The sequence below is a fragment of the Mytilus galloprovincialis genome, chromosome 1, assembly GCF_965363235.1.
Source record: "Mytilus galloprovincialis chromosome 1, xbMytGall1.hap1.1, whole genome shotgun sequence".
NCBI classification, from domain to species: domain Eukaryota; kingdom Metazoa; phylum Mollusca; class Bivalvia; order Mytilida; family Mytilidae; genus Mytilus; species Mytilus galloprovincialis.
This window is the reverse complement of record NC_134838.1, coordinates 85980781-86002463: the sequence shown is the minus strand read 5'-3', so window position 1 is coordinate 86002463 and position 21683 is coordinate 85980781. Positions and strand designations below refer to the sequence as shown.

At 32.0% G+C, this 21683-nt stretch overlaps 1 protein-coding gene across 1 annotated transcript; it reads left to right on the top strand.

The window, feature by feature from the left end:
- Positions 1 to 773: 773 nt before the first annotated feature.
- Positions 774 to 20267, top strand: LOC143042698 (putative ferric-chelate reductase 1). Its single transcript, XM_076215137.1, has 12 exons — positions 774 to 900; positions 1738 to 1935; positions 3198 to 3293; positions 3509 to 3680; positions 14130 to 14243; positions 15027 to 15142; positions 16000 to 16086; positions 17444 to 17524; positions 18016 to 18115; positions 18796 to 18945; positions 19151 to 19251; positions 19823 to 20267. Exons 1-12 carry the CDS (start codon positions 790 to 792, stop codon positions 19913 to 19915), a joined length of 1419 nt encoding a protein of 472 aa, XP_076071252.1. The 5' UTR covers positions 774 to 789; the 3' UTR covers positions 19916 to 20267.
- Positions 20268 to 21683: the final 1416 nt, after the last annotated feature.

Genomic DNA, 21683 nt, shown 5'->3' with positions numbered 1-21683 from the left:
ACAGCACACATGACACAACATAGAAAACTAAAGAATAAACAACACGAACCCCACCAAAAAACTAGGGGTGTTTGTTTTTGTCGTGAAGTTTTGTTTTCAATCGACCCTCATTGTCAATTTCTAGATGCAAGTCAAGATATGAGGCCGACTTAACTGAATCTGTAGTATCCTTTATCTCTAGCTCGATGGGATAGATGCGTTCTACATAGTCACCAAATTGTGAATTATTTAGTGAAAGAACATCATCTATATAGCGGAAAGTAGAGTTAAAGGATACTGCTAGCTTCTTGTCTTTCTTCCTAAGAAGTTCCTGCATGAAGTCAGCCTCATAATAATAAAGAAACAAGTCGGCAAGTAGAGGGGCACAGTTTGTTCCCATTGGAATGCCTACAGTCTGTTGAAAAACACGTTCTCCGAACGTTACAATAGTAACGCTTTATACAGGGAACAAAAAGGTACAACCTGACTACTGTTTCAAGAAGGCCCTTTGCATTGTTTTAGTGGGGACTTCTTTAATTAACACTTACTTGTGAAATGAATACAAGAACAATATTTTTTTCTGACAAAATAAAGATCAAGAAAAAACAAATAAAGGAAAATCGAATTATTGTATCAACTTGGATCTTATTCCTCCACTAAAAGATAATGATATATTATTTTATTTTGTCCTTAAAGAAATTTGCATTGAAATTTATAGTAATTACAAGATAAGGATACATCAAAAGATCACTCAAAGTAAAACTAAATCATTCTATTTTTTAAAAATGTTTTAGAGCAACAGTTGTAGAGATGGAGCCATCTTTCTGGATGGGAATTACTACAGAAGTAGTTACTCCAGAAGTCCCAGTATCACCTCTGCCACCATCAAATGTAACAACTACAATAGGAACAACAGCAAATGTAAATATATATCATAACATAGCAACTGTTAAAAAATAGTCATCCCCATATAACTCTATATCTTAAGATAGCACCAATACAAAACTGGACATCACCATAATTTACTTCCATATCATCGCTATCTTAAAAATTACCAATAAAAGGTACGATGGGTTTAATCCGTCTAAGAACGACATTTCCATATAAAAAAATCTATACCTCTGCTAGAGTACAAATAAGCAAAGCTTCTCATGTAGTCCTATTTATTCTTAACAAATTTGCTTCATTTAAAGCTTCAAGATAAGTTAGAAGACTAATTATCTGACCCATTCTGTCATTATACCAATCATTAACAACGTTTGCTTGGACGATATCATACTTTGTTAAAACACTCTGTATTATGATACTTTCGGAATATGAATAGCATAGAAAAATGCAAATATCTAAGTATCAAGTGTAATAAAATGACAATCTTCTTCGCGTAGCTTAATAGAGAAAGAATGATTCCTCACTTTTCAAACGTATCAAACTTAAGACACAGCTTTTTTTCTGACAAATTTGGTAGTTTGAATGATTTATATACGAAAATCGACCAACATATATATGTTTCACACTGCAATCAGGTTTTTTTTGTTATCTGCAGTAACTGTCAATAAGATACACAAAAAATAATAGGCTTTGGAACAAGGGGAAGGGCTGAAAAATGTGTCTTGTGCTGTATAAAGGATTAAGAGAAAAGACTGGTCATATCGAGTAAGATTAATGTCTTCGTGTAAGGCGGCATGTCTTCTGTCGATCATCAATAGAGTAAAGAGAAAAACAATAGATATTTATCAAAAATATTTGGTTATTTTCAAGGTACCAAGTGGTACCCTTCCAACTGATTCTGAATGTGGAGCTACAAAAGGATGTTTTATAGATTGTACTGGTAACTCTTGTAACTATATTGTAACCTGGAGAGATAATGGTGATGCAGTGGACTTTGAACTGTCAACAAAACTACAAGACACAAACAATAAATGGATTGCCATTGGATTCTCGAGTGACCTAAAAATGGTATGAAACACAACTAGACCGATATGAATTAGGCCAAAACAAGTCTAGGTTTGACTATCAATAGAGTTGATTATAAAGCTTATACTTTGATTAAACTCCACAAATTCAATTGCTCATTTTTCTTTATTTGCTTAAAAGTAGAATCTTTTTTTGCTTGAAGGTAAGTATAACTTATGTTTGAAAGTAAGCACAACTTTTGCTTGAAAGTAATTTATAAACAATGCATATGATTAGCTATCGATAATTCGCGTCCATTACTATGTAGCTAGTAGCATATCAGTCATCCTTATTCGTGGTTTTGTTTCACGTTTTCAGATTATCTTCAGTGGACTATCAATGTAAGCGGCAGAAAGAGAGCAACTTGTGTTAATGCAAAGTTGTGTTTTTGTTTTAAATAAAACTTTACGAAAACCTAAAACAAGACACTAAGCGTGCTGAACAACTATTTGGATAAAACACAATACAACAGGGTGCGCTGTTTCTTAACAAAGACCAAAACATGACGGAAGTATTTACCCGAACAGTTTATTTCAATATACTACCTTCTATTAAGTACTGGCATTAAACTATACTTTTTTTCAAGCGTGTCTAAACAAAACCACATTAAAAGTGAAAAAATAAAAAGAACTTCAATTTCCAAACTTCGTCGACCGGGATGATGAGCGAAAACAATTGGGAATGCCACTGGAAAGTGAGGGTCTATTTGATAAGGCTAGCAATTTAGCTTTACAGTAGGCCACAAAGAGGTGCTTCATCGATTTTAACGTCCCCGCTCTGAACACATATGTGTCACAAAAATAAAAGTTACGTCAAAATACATACGAAGTGTATATGGAAAACATATTTTGTAATATTAATTTCACTAGAACATTATTACAGTATTTCTTCCTTATGGAATAAAGGTTTTAGAATATGTGTTCCAATAGGGACAAAAATTATAGCATAGTTTATAAAAATAATCCATATTAGGAGGGGAAAAATATATGTTGACAAAGGTTACGAATTTCAATATCCCGCAAATTCAAACGGACGCCCAAATTTGGAAAGGGTTTTACTTGCGAAAGGAAGGAGACCAACATGACTTATTTTTATACACCAGTCACTCTTAGGATTCTCATAAGTATAATCAGCTCTGTATCTTCTGGAAGGTATCAAAATACAGGACGGATAAGGGTAAAACAAATAGTTTAGCCTTATCAAATTACTAACAAAGTGTAACATATAAAGATAACAAGATAATAATAACAATCTTCTTTCTACAGGGTGACGATGAAGTCGTTTCCTGCATACTTTTTGGAAATAATACGAGTGTCCTGAGGAGCTTTAACGATGGCAAAGGGAATGTTCCAGTCGCTAATGTAATTATCTTAATTTTAAAATTCTTTTAAAGTGAGGAAATAAAATTTGTATCAATTATTTTTTTTTTGCATTGCACATCTATCTTCAAACTTTTAGTATTACTTTCAAATTCAATGCTGTTTAAAATAATTTTCGTTGAGAAAAATATCTGATCGTACAAGTCTTTTGTATGTGATCAATATTCTCAAATTCATTATGATGAATTATTTTGTAGCCTGCGGAGGGATTATCGAATTACATAGTTAAGGTTCAAGATGGAATTTTCAGATGTAGTTTTAGAAAGAACAAACGATTAACAAGACAAAAGAGGCAAACTTCTAGGTCGTTGTTTGTGGATTTAGACAACGACTTTAATGTTATGTTTGGCACTGGACCAGCTTCATCAGGTAAATAAATGATTAAAATTATTTTGAATGTTTTTGTACTAAATGTGACAATAAATGGTTCCATCGACTAACCTAGTACATCAGATTAAGAGAAAAATAGAGTTCAGGGGTGGTGTTCTCGAAAGTATCCTAAGATTCGTCCTAAGTCATAGATAAGACCAATTTTAGGATGGACTTGGGATCGACTTAGGACACTCTTAAGTTGTGTCTCGAAGCTATCTCAGACACATCTTATGTTAAGACGTCCTAAACATATCATATGTGCGAAATTCTTAATAGTTAAAGTTATTGTTTGGTAAACAAGAAATTTTCAATTGCACAGTATTGCACAATAGCAAGAAATCTCCAATTGCACAGTATTGTGCAATAGCAAGAAATTTTTAATTGCACAGTATTGCACAATAGCAAGAAATATTCAATTGCACAGGATTGTCCCTTTTTCAAATTGGTTTACATTAAGATCCAAAGGGTCAAAAATTGAACTTTGTTTCATTTCAACAAAAATTGAATTCTTAGGATTCAAACGCATTGATCTCAGGAATTTCTTCACTGTCGTTCCCTCAATAACTACATTAAACAGTTTCTAATCATTATTCATTCGAAACCATTTTATTATACCAATGTCTCACACACAACATAATATAGTATACTGTTGTCTATTAGTCCATCATCCACACTTCAGACAATAACTAGAAAACACTTCCCCCTACTTTCAAGAAAATTTGTTGAAATGTTTATATCTATTGACATAAGCTCCACATCGATTTTATAAATTTTAGAATTTTCATTATCATGTTATGAAGAGAGATTTTATCCTTAAAAAAGAGAGAATTTCCCAATTTTGAACAATAACACAAAAATGCATCCATCACCTTTAATTAAACTTTGGTGAATTGTTTACACCATTGACCTAAGGTCCCTTTTGATTGTAATAAATTTCAGATTATACATTTCTGTGTTATGAATTTTTATATATGCTAAAAAAAAGAAGGGATTTTATAGTTTTTGGACACCTTTAAGTGCAGGAGTTTCTGGCTACATTGAAAACCCATTGGAGGCCTTCAGCTGTTGTCTTCTCTATGGTTGGGTTGTTGTCACTTTGACACTTTCCTCATTTCCCATCTCAATTATTCACATAAACACTTCCACATCATTTTATAAAACTTGGGTGAATTGTCTATGTCTGTTGACTTCAGCTACATTCCAAAATTTAAAACAAGATTAACAACTACAGGTCCCCAAATAGCCTTCAACAATGACAAAAGCTCATACAGCACAGTCAGCTATAAAAGACCTTAAAATGACAAATATAAAACAACTGAAATGAGAAAACAAATAGACTAATAATTGTACAAAACAAAATAGTTCAACCTTTAAGCAAGCTTAAAAGGAATCAAGACATATCATGCGCTTACAGTGCAGCTATTTATTAACAAACTCCATATTCAAACACTCAAACAACTAATTCACAGAGAGGGGTGGAAGTTGAAGCCCCCCCCTTTTTTTTTATCAGTCAATGCATTTGAATGAAGACATGTACACATCAACTCAATTTGTTAATACACATTTCCAGTCTAGCTTTCAATACATTTGTAACGACCTTTAACCCCACTGACAATTTGCGTCTGTGTCCATACTTGTTGTTTGGTAAAATATTTATTAAAGACGAAACCATATGATAAAATTGTTTACGAAATTTTGTAATAACATGTATTTGATAAAATGCATAATTTCAAATGTAATTATATAGACAATAACTGTTTAGTGTCTTTAAATATCAGCTGTATTTGTACGAGGCTAGGAAACAAGGTGTATGCGAGCTTTTAGCGAGCTACTACACCTGTTTCGAGCCGAGTACAAATACAGCTGATATTTAAAGACACTAAACAGTTATTGTCTTTATCCTGCAATTAATTCTGTATATTGTTTGTGTTTTGGAAGACACAAAAACTAACATATTTAGCATTTATTTGTGATTTGTAATCCCTTGAGGCCCGCGTAGTAATATCAAAATCACACATTACGCTGAAGACGGGTTCCCAAAAAAAGAATCTCGAATGTTCAACAATAATACATCGCTCAAGTTGAATAATTATCTATTTTAACATAACAACTTATTTCAACAGTAAAAACAAATAACAAAACATTGTTTAATTTGAAACAGAAGTGTACGAGTTGTCCTACGCTTCAGACTTGACATTCACTAAACATGCATGCTGAAATTGACATGGTTGATTTTGTAACACAATTATACACAAATTCAAATTCAAATATTTTATTGGACAAAGCACATATGATACAATGCGTATTCCAAGATACAAACACATTAAACATGACAATTTATGCAAATACAACAGAAAGAAACATTTCAAGTACTAATTGTATATAATATCACAGTATTACACAGTGTTATACTTATGGTAGACCAACTGACATTAGATTTTTATTACGAAGTTCAAAAGCTTGACTTAAATAATTACATATTTGTCTGGTGTCAACCAGATTTACTGGGTTAAGTAAATAAATCATTGATTTAATATCATCATCATTATTAAGGTTATTGAAAATATCAAATTTCTATCGAAGGTCTTTATATAGAGGACAATATAAAAGAAAATGAACTTCATCTTCCACTTTATCTTTACAAAGTTTGCAGTATCTTTCACTTGCTAAAATTTTTGGTTTGCTATACCTCCCAGTTTCAATTGCAAGTGAATGTGCACTTATCCTAATTTTTGTAAGAAGTGATCGATCATATTTCTTAATATCAAATCTTAAGTAAGCTTTTAAGTCAAAAGATGAGCACATTTTACTATAAAATCTTAGTTTACCTGTGTTATTAGATTTGATATGCTCAAGTTGACCCAAAATCTTGCATTTATAAAAGTTTTTGAGTGAGTCCTCAAACACATTATGTGATATTTGAAGTGAATCAAAGTTGATTAACTTTTTTAGTTTATGTAATGATTGTACCCAGCAAGAGCTCTTTTGTGTATACAATTTTTTATCTTCAATGAATGCAGATTTTAATAAATCAAATTTTGGGTTGTTTCCAACTTCAATGTCAGTTAATCTAGCATAGTATTTAAACATTAGTTTATATGATATAAAACACACTGGATATAGCTCAAGTTCTGTACGTAAAGCTAAATTGGAAGCCAAGAATATTTTTCATAATCTTATTTTGGACCTTTTCAAATGGCAGTTTATCAGCAGTGTCAAGATTTATATTAAAATCTGAAATCCAAATTTCAGATCCATAACTCATAATTGGTGAAATTAATGAGTTGAAAAGTCTTACCCATTTTTCCACTGCAATACAATTAGAATATGGTAATTTTGATTTCAAGGCGAAATATGCCTTACGTGCTTTATCAGCAAGATTTTCAGCTGCTATATTAAGTTTACCTCTATTGTTGAAGACTATACCTAAGTATTTATATTCTGTAGCAGATTCTAATGGTTGGGGACCAAAATAAAAATAATGTTTATCTAATAAAGATCTATTTTTACTATTTGATAAAATCATAGTTTGGGTTTTCTTGGTGTTCACATTTAGGCCCCAATCAATACAAAAAGATTGTAAGGCATCCACACAGTGCTGCAAGCCATTAGGTGTTTCTGAAATTAAGATTAAATCATCTGCATAAAGAAGATGACTAAAGTTATTCTGATTTAAATTAACTGGATCAGACAAAACAGGGTTGAAATAGGAATCGATGTCATCGACAAAAATATTAAAAAGGGTGGGGCTAAGACTGTCCCCCTGTTTCACCCCTAAATTAGCATGGAATGATTCACTAATAAATCCATCTGTTTTACAACAATATAATGTATTACTATACATATGTTTTAACAAGTCATAAAATTTCCCACCTATTCCCTTTTTGAGCAATTTATGTAGTAATGCCTTTCTTACAACACTGTCGAATGCCTTTTTAAAGTCCACAAAACAAATGTAAAGATTTTTCTTACACTTATTAAAATACTTATTAATTAAAGTTTTCATTATGAATATATGGTAACTTGTTCTATATCCTTCACGAAAACCACCCTGCTTGGCACTCAACAAGTCTTTAGACTCTATGAACACAGTTAATCTGTTTTGCAGTAATGAAGTAAATAATTTACCTAAACAGCTAGAGACACATATACCTCTATAGTTATTGCAATCATTTGGATCACCTGATTTAAAAATTGAAGAAATATATGACAGATTCCATGATTTTGGAAATTTTCCACATTGTAGTATTTTATTAAAAAGTTTTACTATAACTAGTACCATGGATGAGGCACTACATTTAATAAACTCATTCAATATCAAATCAGGACCACCAGACTTACCAGATTTAAGTCTAGTGATACCCTTTTTAACTTCATTACAAGTAAATGGGTAATCCAGAGAGCAATGATTGTCCTTTGATGTTTCAAGATCATCAGGAAAATTAAGTTCTGAATCAGAGTTTAATAAGGATTTGTAATGTTCTACCCATTCCTGCTTTGATAATGGACTGGGTGCCTGTTGGTGGTTATTTTTTAGACTGTTAATAGATTTCCAAAAGGACTTAGAGTCTTTGTGTTCTAGGCTATTCAATTTACTAATAAATGTCCTATAAAACTCTGCTTTTAAGCTCTTTTTTTGTTTATTATAATGTTTTACACAATTAGAATATGTTTGGCGCAGGTTAGCATTATTTTTATCCTTTTGGAGTCTTTTACCAAGAGACCTTACTTCTTTCCTCATCAAAAGACAATCATTGGACATCCATGCTTTTTTTGGTTTAGCTCTTTTTCTCTTATGAGATGGACGAGAACTTTTCTTTTTTAATACTAAAGTTTCTGATGCTGCATTTACATAAATTTTATTAACTGATGAGACAAGAAAATCAATATCATCACAGTTTTCATCATCAATATTTTTCATTAGATCTAATATATCATTTACAGACTCTTTATGTAATAAAGCATCATGATAATTGTCTGACATGGAATGTTCCCATTGAAATTTACCAACACATTCAAGTTCTGAAATCGACAATTTTCATCGTCATTGGAATGCAACTGGAATACACATTCTGAGGTCACATAGGTTCAAACAATACTCAGTCCGGCAGTGGGCGGAGCTTTAAAGCGATATCTGTATAGTATACAGATACAGCATAGCGATATCTGTCGGGCTGTATCTGTATAGTAGGACACCCAATTGCAGGATAAAAAATAATATCAAAAAGGATCGGGATTTAAACTGGAAAACAATTTGTTTTGAAATGAGAATAATGAATTCGTAGTGTTATCGTATTGTAAAACACGAAGTTCAAAGTTTAAAATCATGCACAATTTCTGTATACGAGTTATTAATAACCGATGGTGCGTTTCATTTCATGTTCATCTTCACGTAAAAAAATGAGAAAAAAGCATGCAAAAAGTTTGGATGAAGATATGATGTTCTTAAGACACCTAATTAGGTGTCCTAAAGTTAGAACGAAAAATGTGATATATCCTAAGTTAAGAGAGCTTCGAGAACACGACTTAGGACAAAGACTTGTCATAAGATGGTCTTAGGACACGTCCTAATCCTAAGATAGCTTCGAGAACACCACCCCTGGTTCCCAAACCTTACATGGTTATACTATACATATAATATAACCTATTCAATTTGCACCCGCTATCAAGTCATGAAAATAATTGTAAATATGTCCCCCGCCATCCCCGCAACTCTTCTTTAAAACATGGATAAAACATGGATAAAACATTCATATACTAGTATAACATCAAATTGCACGAATATCATATAAATCCTTAATAGAAAGGAGTCCATAAATTCAAATGAAAGTCTTTTTACTGACTCTTAGTGCTAGTCTGTATTTAGTCCGAGATTACTCTGACGTCCAACGGCTGTTTTGCTTGTCTGGCAAAACAGCCGTTGGACGTCAGAGTAATCTCGGACTAGTCTGTATTGAGAAAACAATTCTCGCTAGCTTAATAGCACTTGTTGCACGTCTTACGTTGAAAGAAAGTCGGAAGATACCAAAGGAATAGTAGTATTCAAACTCATTAAGACAAAAACGAACTAACAATCCATTGGAAATATAGGAAGTGGTAGCTGGTCTTATTCTCGACTCTTTATTTTAGCAATTAGATTTTACACAGATAACCTTTATCTATAAATAGTCGAATCTTCTGGAGTAAACAACAACGTTAAACGATAATAATTCATAGCGTGTGACCTCACGTGTGTGGTAAAATTTGCTGATTGATGCACGTGGCTATTCTAGTAAATGAATTAATCTACAAAGCGAGAGCACTTTCCATTATTTTAATCAGCTAAGAGTCGAATAGCCTTTTTGAAAGGCTAACGCTTGTGATATGTATCTTTGAATGTGACGATGTAACCATGACAAGTGAAACATTTCCATAGCCATAATGGACGCAGGCAACGGTCAATAAAATCTTGATTACGTACGTAAAACAGTAGTAGAAATATCTCTTCTTTTTTTTACAAGTAAATATCTTTTATTATCATATACTTAGACTTAATAACATATGATTTTTACCGTATGATAATAGCATTAAATTAAAGTATTTTCTATATTTTTCGAATTGGTGCTTAGCGGGCTGATATGAAAAGTTTATCACATGCTTCGATTGTTATCACATGCCTTTCCGTAACGTTATCACATGGCATTCCGGTGATACTCGGCAAATTCCGGAAAATACACCTTAATGCTACGTTTTCAGTGAAAAACATTACAAAGTAGTGTACAAAACAATTATATGAATACATGAAAGTATATTGTGTAAAATAATTAAATTAAATTAAAAAAAAAATTAAATAAATGCATTTTTTAAGTTTTTCTGAAACATAATTTAGAAAGTTACTTTAACTTGAAAAAGTTGACTTTTCCAAACGACTTTCATTATGTATATTGTTAAATTAATTTTTTGTCGATTCGTCCATATTAAAATGTGTTTTTTTCTCTCTCTCTGTTGAGGCATATGATAGAAAGATTTCTTATTGAATGTATCAAATTTTGGGTCCGACGTCCGTGAACTTTTTACTCTTTCAAGATCTTTTCGGGAAACACGTAGAAGAATCAATATATGAATCTGTTATTTTTCTCTACTGTTGAAGCATATGATAAAAAGATCATAACATGTCATTTTTCATATCGCATGTATTATCAGCCCTCGGTCAATATCAGCCCTCGAGCCATGCGGCTCTTGGGCTGATATTGAACCTAGGGCTGATAATACATGCGATATGAAAAATGCCATGTTATAATCTGATATTACATATCTGCTGTTTAACAATTTACTCGGATTACAGCGTTATCCCGAGTATAACTGTTAAAGAAATATCTCTTTACCATTACTTTATATGTATGAATATGTTCGGTGTGATTTTAAGGTGGTGACAAACAGCTAGGGAGATAATTGTTTTGTCGATAAAAGGAAACATTTTCGGACGCATACTGTCGAGAGAAGAGATTGCACTGGCTCTAAGATGAAATGACCTTTCAAACAGGCTCCAACAAACATACTTGAATTATCACTGAAATAGTATATATATTTATTATATATAGGGCCAGCTGAAGGACGCCTTCGGGTGCGGGAATTTCTTGTGGCATTGAAGACCTTTTGGTGACCTTCTGCTGTTGTCTTTTCTATGGTCGGGTTGTTGTCTCTTTGGCACATTCCCATTTTCCATTCTCAATTTTATGGAATGTATTCTATGAAACAATCAACAGTTTAGGATCCAAAATAAGATGCGTATTGAAAGCTTTCAATAATTTTATCAAGTATGAATTAGGATGAAATATGTTATTAAAATTGTATTAAGCAAACTAGACTTCTTAACACCTTAAGGAGGCTTGCGGGTATAAGATTTTCAGAAAAAAAATAAACATTAATTTTTCATTACAAATTAATTTATTACCTTAAGTAGTTGTTACTTTATCATATGGTACAAAAATCATTCCAAAACATCAATTCGTGTTGGCCCCAGCGGACTTTTAAAATGTAGATATCATTGAAAAAGCTCCTAACTATCTCCCTTTGGTGCAAAAATGCCATTTTTTGGCATTAAAATTAAAATATCTTATTTAGCTCATCGGTGACCTAGATTTTTTATTGTTGTTTTCGAATAAGCTGTATATAAACTAAATAATTTTAAAATTTTAGCGATTTCTGTAATTTAGTTCTTTTTTTATTTCGATATTACCGCTATTTCTCCTATTAGCTCAACAGAACAAAAGGACATGAACAAAAATGTATGCTTCTTTCGAAGGCAGATTGTGAGCGTAAATGAACGGTGACCCCATTTTTTTTATTTCATTTTTCTATTAAGTATAAGATAAAGTTCATTTATAGAAAAATATAGACAAATCCTATATTAAATAAAAAAAATCATTTAGACCCGCGAGCCCCCTTAACACATGGCATGGGTAAAATCTCTTCTCTTTGTTCTTACTGTGCTATAATCTGAATAAAGCACAGCTAAGGTGATCATTAACTACCTCAGATATACTGCACAGTTCAAATCTATTCTTACCTTTAGGGGCGTTTCCTGGATTCTGAAATGGGTGTGACAAGTATTCTATAAAATTAAAAAATATCAACGATTGTAGCGAGACCAAAAACGTTTCGTTCTCCAAATCAAGGATTAACAGCCTATTCGACCCCCCCTCCCTTTTTCCCCCTAAAAAAAAAAAAAAAAAAAAACCGAATCCTCCATCTGACTTGAAGTTACATAAAAGTTGATAAATTAAACACTTTGTACAAACATCGTAGTTTCAAAATAAGAAAAAAAAATTATGGATTGATAGTCGTCACTTTTAAGTGCCACATTTCGGCTATTTCGTGGCGCCCAGTTTTTATTGCAGAGGGAGCCGGAGTGCCCGGAGAAAACCACACACATTTGATAGGAAAACTGACAGTCCTAATCAATTAATATTGGAGTCGAAAACCCCATCACGGGCGGAGTTTGCCCTCAAACCATCAGTGTTGACTGTCTACTGATTACTGTAGAACTACTTAGACTTCTTGGCAAACGAGGCCCCTGATGAAAAAAAAGGTTTCTCCGTCCTTTTTTATTATCTAAACTGGGACATGAAATATTTTATTTTATTTTGTGTACACAGTGTAAAATTAAATCGGTGTTTCAAAGTCAGAACAGATAATAACGATTTTTTTGTAGTTTATGCCAAAAAAGAAATCATGTACTTAAGAATATTCAAATAAATGAAATCTGGTTTGAATAAGTTTTAGACTCAATGAATTGCATTACGATTTTTGGCATATTTATTCCTATAAAGGGATTATTTGGGTATCGAATTTAAATTTTGGGTCAGGGAGGGGGAGGGGTTAAAGATTGGATAGCGAATCGTTGTTTCTGTTTATTTAACATTTTAAATTTATGTACTAAAATCATCCTCGTTTCATCTTTCTCCAAGCATAAGGAAAGAAAAGCAATTAATCTTTACTCAATAACACCGATTTAAAAGTACAATATGTCAAAGTATTAATCGTCATTTATTGCAAGAAAAAAAAAATACGAATTAATTTAACAGAAACGATAGAAAAAATTTACAATTAAATCGCAAATAATGTAAAAATTGAGGAAGAAGCCTAAATATAAAAAAAAAATAATAATTTAAAACTAACCAACCTCTCACTACATAAAGGCTCCTTTCTTTACTCTACAAGAAACTTAATTCAGGAGCCGTGGATTGCGGAACATCGCTTGCATATTGCTAAAACGTTCACGTAAATTGATGGCGTCATGTGTTAAAACAGTTATTGACCAATCAAATCGGTATATTAGATTTAATCTGCACGCTCGTGTGACCCTTTAACCTGAACTCCTACGTCGTTCGGGTTAATCAGGGTCACCCAAGCTGTGCAGATTAAATCCAATATACCGACTTACTTGGTCAATAACTAATAACATATTTGTATGAGCGATGATTCATGGTAGGACAGAATATTTCGAAATCGACCTCTTCAAATTTTCCTAATTCTGATTCAATGATCATACGACTACTCGTGTTTCTTAATGATTGTCACCCCTGTATTGTTTCTTAAAATACAAACACTATTTGGTATTGGTCCTGGGCATCGTAAAATGTTATATATTTTGAAACCCGTTAGTCTCCAGTTTGCTCTCTTATTCTACTTCTCTTACGAATAATTCAAATATTAAACATGTATTTCTTTCAAATAACAATGCAAACTATATCTGCAAAACATTGGTGAAATCTAATGTGTAATCTTCAGAGTGTTTTTTTTTCCAGTGTAGGAAAAAATTGTTTTCAGCACAGACTGCTGGAATTTGAAAGATAGTTTATAACGATTCAATTCACAAACCTGGCAGTATTTCAAATATATCCCTTACCATAAACACTTTACTAAAAGGTCTTTGTTTGATTTGAATTTTGATTTTATTTTTAGGTAGTCTTGTATCCATACATAATGAGAACCCAGTTGTTACTCCAGGGAAAGTAGATTTTCAGTCGTTTACCGTTATAGGAGATACCGCTAAATACCCATTAGTAAAAGTTCACGGTAATGCAAAAACTATATACTAACAGTAGCTGTATATCTATGTGCATATAATTTATAGCTATAGTATGATTTGATAAATATAAGCAACAGTATACCGATGTTCAATTAGCCAAAAAAACAATTTCGGTTTAGAAACTAAAACTGAGGGAAACAAATTAACTTTCAGAGGAAAACAACAGAACAACAGAAACACTGAACTGCAACAAAAGCAAACGTCAACATCAATAGAAACGAAATATTTGATAGGTCGAACCTGGTTTAATGGCTAGCCGCTGATGTGACAACTTGACAGGAATACAGTACAAGTACGCGCAAGAACACTCAAGACAGAGAAATACATACATAAATAATTTATATACATTTCAACATGTAAACCACAGACTAACAACAGACACCTCTGATGAAATTAAGACAGTACACCAGGAATTCACAACCGAAACATAAAAATCTGCAAATACAGAAGAGAGCGAAAGAAAGAAAAGGGCAATTTCCACAGGACAATATTTTAAAGTTGATGATAGATTTTAATTAATCAGCAGTGAGAAAAAATAAATCCCACTTCAAAGTGATGATCAAACAACACATGGAAAAAAGAAGATTGCTTAATGATTTATTAATGTTTTTAAAGTTAAATTTTGGTTATAAATCTTTGTTCTCTCTCTTATATTGAACTTTATTTCAAAGTGTAAGGTGTCAGCATGCCGGAAAAAACATAAATTAAAAATATTTTGGACTTGAAAGGCGTTTTTAATTGTTATATAACATACATTACTGTTTTTCTAGCATGTCTGATGATCATTGCTTGGATATTTTGTACTGGAATAGCTATAATAGCTGCGAGGCATTACAAACCCGTATGGTCTAAATGGTCATGGTTTAATCAGAAAATATGGTTTCAGGTTCGTATAGTATATATTTCCACAAATAAATCCTTTCAAAAACAAAATCAATAATTATAATATATATACATATGAACATATCATAAATCTTAATTGCTTTGTGTCGTGAACAGTGGGCTTTTGAACAAAATCGTGCTTATTTTTCTGGTTAGTAATGGATCTTTACACTAAACTCATTGAATGATGGATGTATACTGATTGATATTTTAATCTTATATACATGATTTTTGAATGGTTGCTATTTGCTTTGAGCTATAGCTAGCTTTTAGTCGCTGCGAATACTCTCTGTACTTTTTGACTTAATAAGTATTTTGTGCTTTGTATGTATTTGATGAATTAAGCCCTTTTTCACACAAAATGGTAACCACTGAAGTAAATGAACCAACAATAATGTGTATGGTTCATTTCCAACAAATCGTTTAATCTCGTTGAAACAACAGACAACCGAATAAAGTGACGCATCCCCCCTATCACACATATAAGTACAAGTTCACACTCGAGTACAGAAATGATTGAAATACTTTTATAAAAATATCCGTATAAAATAAAGTGCAATGAATGTTTATACTGTTATATATCACTCAGATAAAAGACACAAATACCTGACATAATTTATATATTTTAAAAGGTTATTTTTTTAATTCTTAATCTATATTCTAGAATCTATAAAATAATGGTCTTTCAAATATTTTAACGAAAAATTTCTCAACGGAACATCTTACAAATTAGATAAAAAAGGAATACAAGAATTGGACATAACAACAAAGATGTTATTACCTTAAATGCCGTGTGAGATTTCGAAATGTTTTCAGCAGGACAATATATTCTAATTCCCATATTTTGTCGTTCTATTGTAGATTCATAGGACATTGATGGTTACAGCAATGATACTGACGGTTATAGCCTTTATAACTATTTTTGTTGAAGTTGGAGGTTACAGTGAGGTATCAATTCAAGCACCAATACACTAATGATTAGTTTTAATCAATATTCATTTTAATGTGGTATGAGTGTCAATGAGACAAATTTCCATCCAAATCACAATTAGTAAAAGAAAATAATCATAATTTTTTGTCAAAGTATAGTTTCGAGAGTAGGAGAACCTTTTTAAAGCGCAGAAGTATCATTTTACCGAAAAGAATTAGATCTTTTAGCGCTGAAGTGTAACCCATTTTAACGAAAAGTAATGTCATCAGTGTTAACTTTATGTCAATGCCATTTTTTTACATAGTTGCATATATATCTATTTCAAACTATGACTTTATGCTGATTTCCATAACAGCGTTACGATAAAATCAAATACAATTTAATACAGTTATTTCAATCACACTTTTCATATTGTTTCATTGCAGTATAGGTTACACTAAGATATAAAATATCAATACAATATGAACTTTATTAATTGATGACTTGTTCCAGTTTGTTAAGATAATTTAAATGGTTTCTCATTAATTTAGATAAAATGCATGCACAAAAATTAAAATTATATCAGATTATTTCCACCATTTTCTGCTGCAAACAATGTCAAATGGTTGAGTTTTGGGTTAGATCTTTAAATAAAAATAACACTTTATGAATGTGTTAGTACGTTCATCCGAAGGGTTTTTATAAATTTACCTTCATAACTTACTTATTTGGATTTTTTAACGACCTTTAGTGGTTATCAATCCCTAGCACAATCGACCCTGGCTTGCGAGGTTCCCGAGAATTCTACCAGTCTTAACAGCATAAAAACTAGTAGTTTAATGACTTTCGAACAGCGGTATAACTACTGTTGCCTTTATTTATCGCCAGCGGACCGAAATCTCTGCTAGTAGACAATCTTTCCATGAAGATTTTACTTGTCCTGTAGCATAACCGCATGAAAACTAGTAGATTTTTGACTTTCGAACAGCGGTATAACTACTGTGTTGCCTTTATTTTGCGCCTTTTAGGGCATACCTTCATAAGGAACGGCATTTCCAAACATTTGCTGTCAACGATTGCCTAAATACCCAAATATATGGAACCATTCAGACATACCCATATTTTGCATTGCTCCCAAATTGTAACAAATTCGTATTGTCTGATAGGGAACATCGAAGATGCAGACCTTTCTAGCTTGATTTAAATTGCCCAATATGACTGTGAAACTTTGAGCGTACAAGAAAGATGATAACTGGCGTAGAGTGATCTGAGTTAACACGTTTTTAGGTGACGAAAACAAAGTTCAAACGTGTGATGTATTGATAATTTATAGGTTTCTGCACGTCTGCAAAACAGCAAGTCATAAAGATTGCGTAATATAGTTTGATTTTTCAGGTGTATGCAAGACCAGGAAAAGAATATCTTCCTGCACATCCAGTTTTAGGAATTATAGTTACCATATTGTGCATTTTGAATGTAGGTACTATGAATAGTTTTTTGCCAAAAATGTTTAATTAATTTTTAAATACAAGCATTTGTCTTAAGATTTAGCAGTACATTTGTAGTACAAAGCTTTAATTGTTTTTTTTTAGAACCATACAAAGAATTTGAAATCGAGGAAATATTCAAAAGACATATTTGTGACCGTTTTCTCTTGTTAAGCGCGATAGATGTATGTTCACTGGAGGGGAATGATTCGGTCGAATAATTTAAAATCCAGTCAGTCAGTGGTTTATAGATTTAATTATATTCTTTTAATGGTCGTATGCTAAGATTATCACATGTTATCTTTTTCTTCTGTTAATAACATCGTCACATGTGCTTCTTATATTATGTTCTGTAACTATTAAGCACTTGTTGATAAGTATACACTAATCATCAAACATCTAATTTTGTTTTAATTGAAACCATTTTGAAATTATGGGGTGCTTTTAATAATGATAAACTCATATTTTCTATTTTTGCAGCCAATTATGTCATTGTTTCGTCCTGGCCCAACAGATAAAAAACGCCCAATATTCAACTGGGCTCACTGGGGAGTTGGCATGGTTGCCCAGATTCTAGCCAGTAAGTTGTTCGTTTTACGTTATTCATTTTAAAATTAGGTGAAAATAAGGATATGTGAGTAAATACAAATATCATCTAGAATGATCAATGGTCAATACCACATTCCACTATCTGTAAACACCCATCTTTTAAAATGAAAACACCAAAAACCTCCAAAAGAAAAAAATGTTAATTTGCATTAACAAAGATTATAACAAGTGCTAATATACAAAAATAAAGGCAGCGATAGTATAAAAAATTTCAATTGTTAAAAAATCGATAGGGTGAAAAAACGAGGGAACGCATCAACAATAAGATGAAACAACGGAACCACATTGAACTGCAACAAAAACAAATTCCAACATACTTGAAAACCAACTATTTGATAACAACTGTCATATTCCTCAGTTGGTACAAAACGTTTTAAGAAAACATCGACGGTTGAACCTGGTTTTATGGCTATCCAAATTTCTCGCTTATATGACAATGTTCAAAATATCGCTAAAATGACAACACTAAGTGACAAGAATACAATACAGTTCAGTTCAAATAAACGCAAGACCACAATCGGGACAGAGAAATACATAAATATGATAAATTGTAAAATATACAAGTTTAAACTTAAAGACATCGTGTTTATTTATGTATGCGGTTATTTTTATTTGTCTTCTTTGTAATACAATTTCAATTTAAATTTACAGTTATAACAATAATCTTTGGAGTAGAATTACAGAAGTCAACAGCACCTAAGTATACAGTATGGGTTGTTATTGGCTTTGTTATCTACTATGTCATTATGGAGATTACTCAGAAAATCGTGGACAAATTATTCAACAGTCAAATGAATAAAGGTATAGCTATTCAATCTTCATATAGATATATTATGAATTTTATCTGATTGTAAAAAGTAAATAGTCGATGATTGAATTTTGCTAACTATATTATCATCTTTGATGCTTTAGTTTAAATATTTCATGCTTAATTTGTCAAGAAAAGAAATTAACATCGTAGGAATACTTAAAATGCCAATATAATTAAAGTAATAGATGTTTGCAGCTGCAGACATGAAAGTTGAAATGACACTGGGTGGTTCTCAACGGAGTTCATATAATGTATCTCTACCAAAGTTAGATGATAAAGACAGGAGTACTAACAAGGTAATCATAAAAAAAACGACGAAAATCAACGTGATAATTAAAATCAAATAGATAGAAGACATACATATCGCTTTAAGTCATATCATACTTCAAATTTTAAAAAAAGTTGAATATGTTTTATAAACTTAAATGGCTAAAAAAAAAAGTGGGGAGAAAGATACCAGAGGGACAGTCAAACTCATAGATCGAAAATAAACCGACAACGCCATGGATAAATATGAAAAAGACAAACAGACAAATATTAGTACACATGACACAACATAGAATACTGAAGACTGAGCAACACGCACTCCACCACAAACTTGGGGTCCGGAAGGGTAAGCAGATCCTGCTCCACATGTGCAATCCGCCGTGTTGCTTATGTTATTACAAACCCGGTAAATAGTCTAATTCGGTATGTCACATTCATGAAAAGAGAATGGGGATTGTAGTTACGACGTAAGGAATATATCCGATATCATCTATGAAACGGTTATTCTTTAAACTGATCTATTGACAATTTAAGAAGATTTATTTGAAGAAGTATTTATGAAACACATATTCTAACAAATTAAGTTCAATCTTATTTCAGGTTACCTTGCTGAAAAAATTCCTGCTTGCTTTACATGTAGTGTGTTCTTTGGCGTTCACCTTAGCCCTTCTGTTGTTGGTGTCTTTGTATTAATAGTTAAATATTTTCTCTAAAGAAGGAATACGAAATTATATGTGTATACACATTATTTATTTTTTCAATTGATTATAAGAATATAATCGTATGACAACAAGTTGTTTAGTATACAAATGAATGACTATAATAATATCCTTTTCGAAAAAAGCCAAGATGTTTGTGAAGTTCATGCGATTTGGTTTGTTACTTTTGCGTGTCTCTTCCTGGACGAATCACACGAATTGAACATTGGTAAACCACTGTGGCCTTGATTTACTTATATGTGCCTTGTATAACAGTATGCAGCATTTAGTGTTTGACAATTTTTAAAGATTGCATTTTCATCAGAGAATAAAATAAAATAGATTCAAAATATTTTCGTTGACATAATCCAGTTAAACGGATATAGCACAGAATAGAATTTTCTGATGTAGAAAATGGTGAATTAAACCTGGGCTAGCTAAACCTCTCGCTTGTATGAAAGTCGCATAAGGTTCCATATTGACAACAATATGTGAACAAAACAAGCAGACATAATAGGTAATACTGTCAATAATAGGGGTTCTGCAGTCAAAGTTGTGTTTTTATTTTAATTACTGTAAACAAAAAAATATCAAAAAAGAAAAACAAAATGTCATATAGACAAAGCACATAAGCAAAAACGAAAGACAAGAATAAAAAATTTAACCATAGCACAAACACACAATGACGTGGTGTTTGAGTACCGAGCCACACCAAAAGGGTATTACCAAAAATAGACTAAATATTTAGGGTAATAATTTAAAAAAACATACAAAAGAACACTTTACCACGTTATTATTTAATTTTAAATGTAACTCGTCTTCTGATTGCCTGACATTGTTTTGTCTTTACGCTCATAAACATAATGTTGTCATATGACCATGACGTTATGAACGTTTTCTCATGACTTATTCCGGCTTAAAATGGAATTTAGATTTATATTTTAAGGAAAGACTTTAATATTTTTTCTGTCTATTCGAAAATTTGTCAGTTTATCTCGACTATGGAGCTTTGAAAGTGTCTTTGATATGTTCCGCCCTATTTTATCTAACTTCTAGTAGAACTATCTGTCTGTCTGACAATCGCCAATTTTTGGAAGAATGGTAACTGTACAATCGATCTAATTGTCTTTCAAGTCTTTGATGATATCATGTTAAATCCAATGTCACTTCTTGAGGAATGGGAATAGTCTAACAAGGTTTCGGAAGAGTAAGTTATAGTCCACCAGAGCATCATATGCTAAAGACGACTTTTGACGTTTATTAAGACACCAGTTATAGGATGCCATCGCAAACGCTTTGTTGACGTCAAATTCATTCGCTCCATTTGTTTGGTTAAGATCAATTGCTGATAAGAATTTTCACCATGAAATGTGTTGCATTTCATCATTGCAAGTTGCCATAGTATCTTCTAGTAAGTGGCTTCAGTGTAATGTATTTTTTGAGCTTGCCATCTCCAACTGAAACAGATTTCTAGTTAGTAGAATCTTATTCAGTTAAAATGCTAATTTTCTTGTTTAGTTGACGATTTTATTACCATCAGCTACTTACGATGCAATTCTATATATTTCCATCGACTGCACAAAAAATGGCAATCCTACAACCCTTAGTTTCTTGAAGAAGGGTCAGCATGACGAAAAGAGCTACCGACTGATATCACATCTATCAAGTAATTGTCAAAGTTTCTTACACACACATAGAGAATTCATCTCAAGTGTTAACACAGACACTAACTGTATATGATCGAATCAAATATTGTTGGTAAA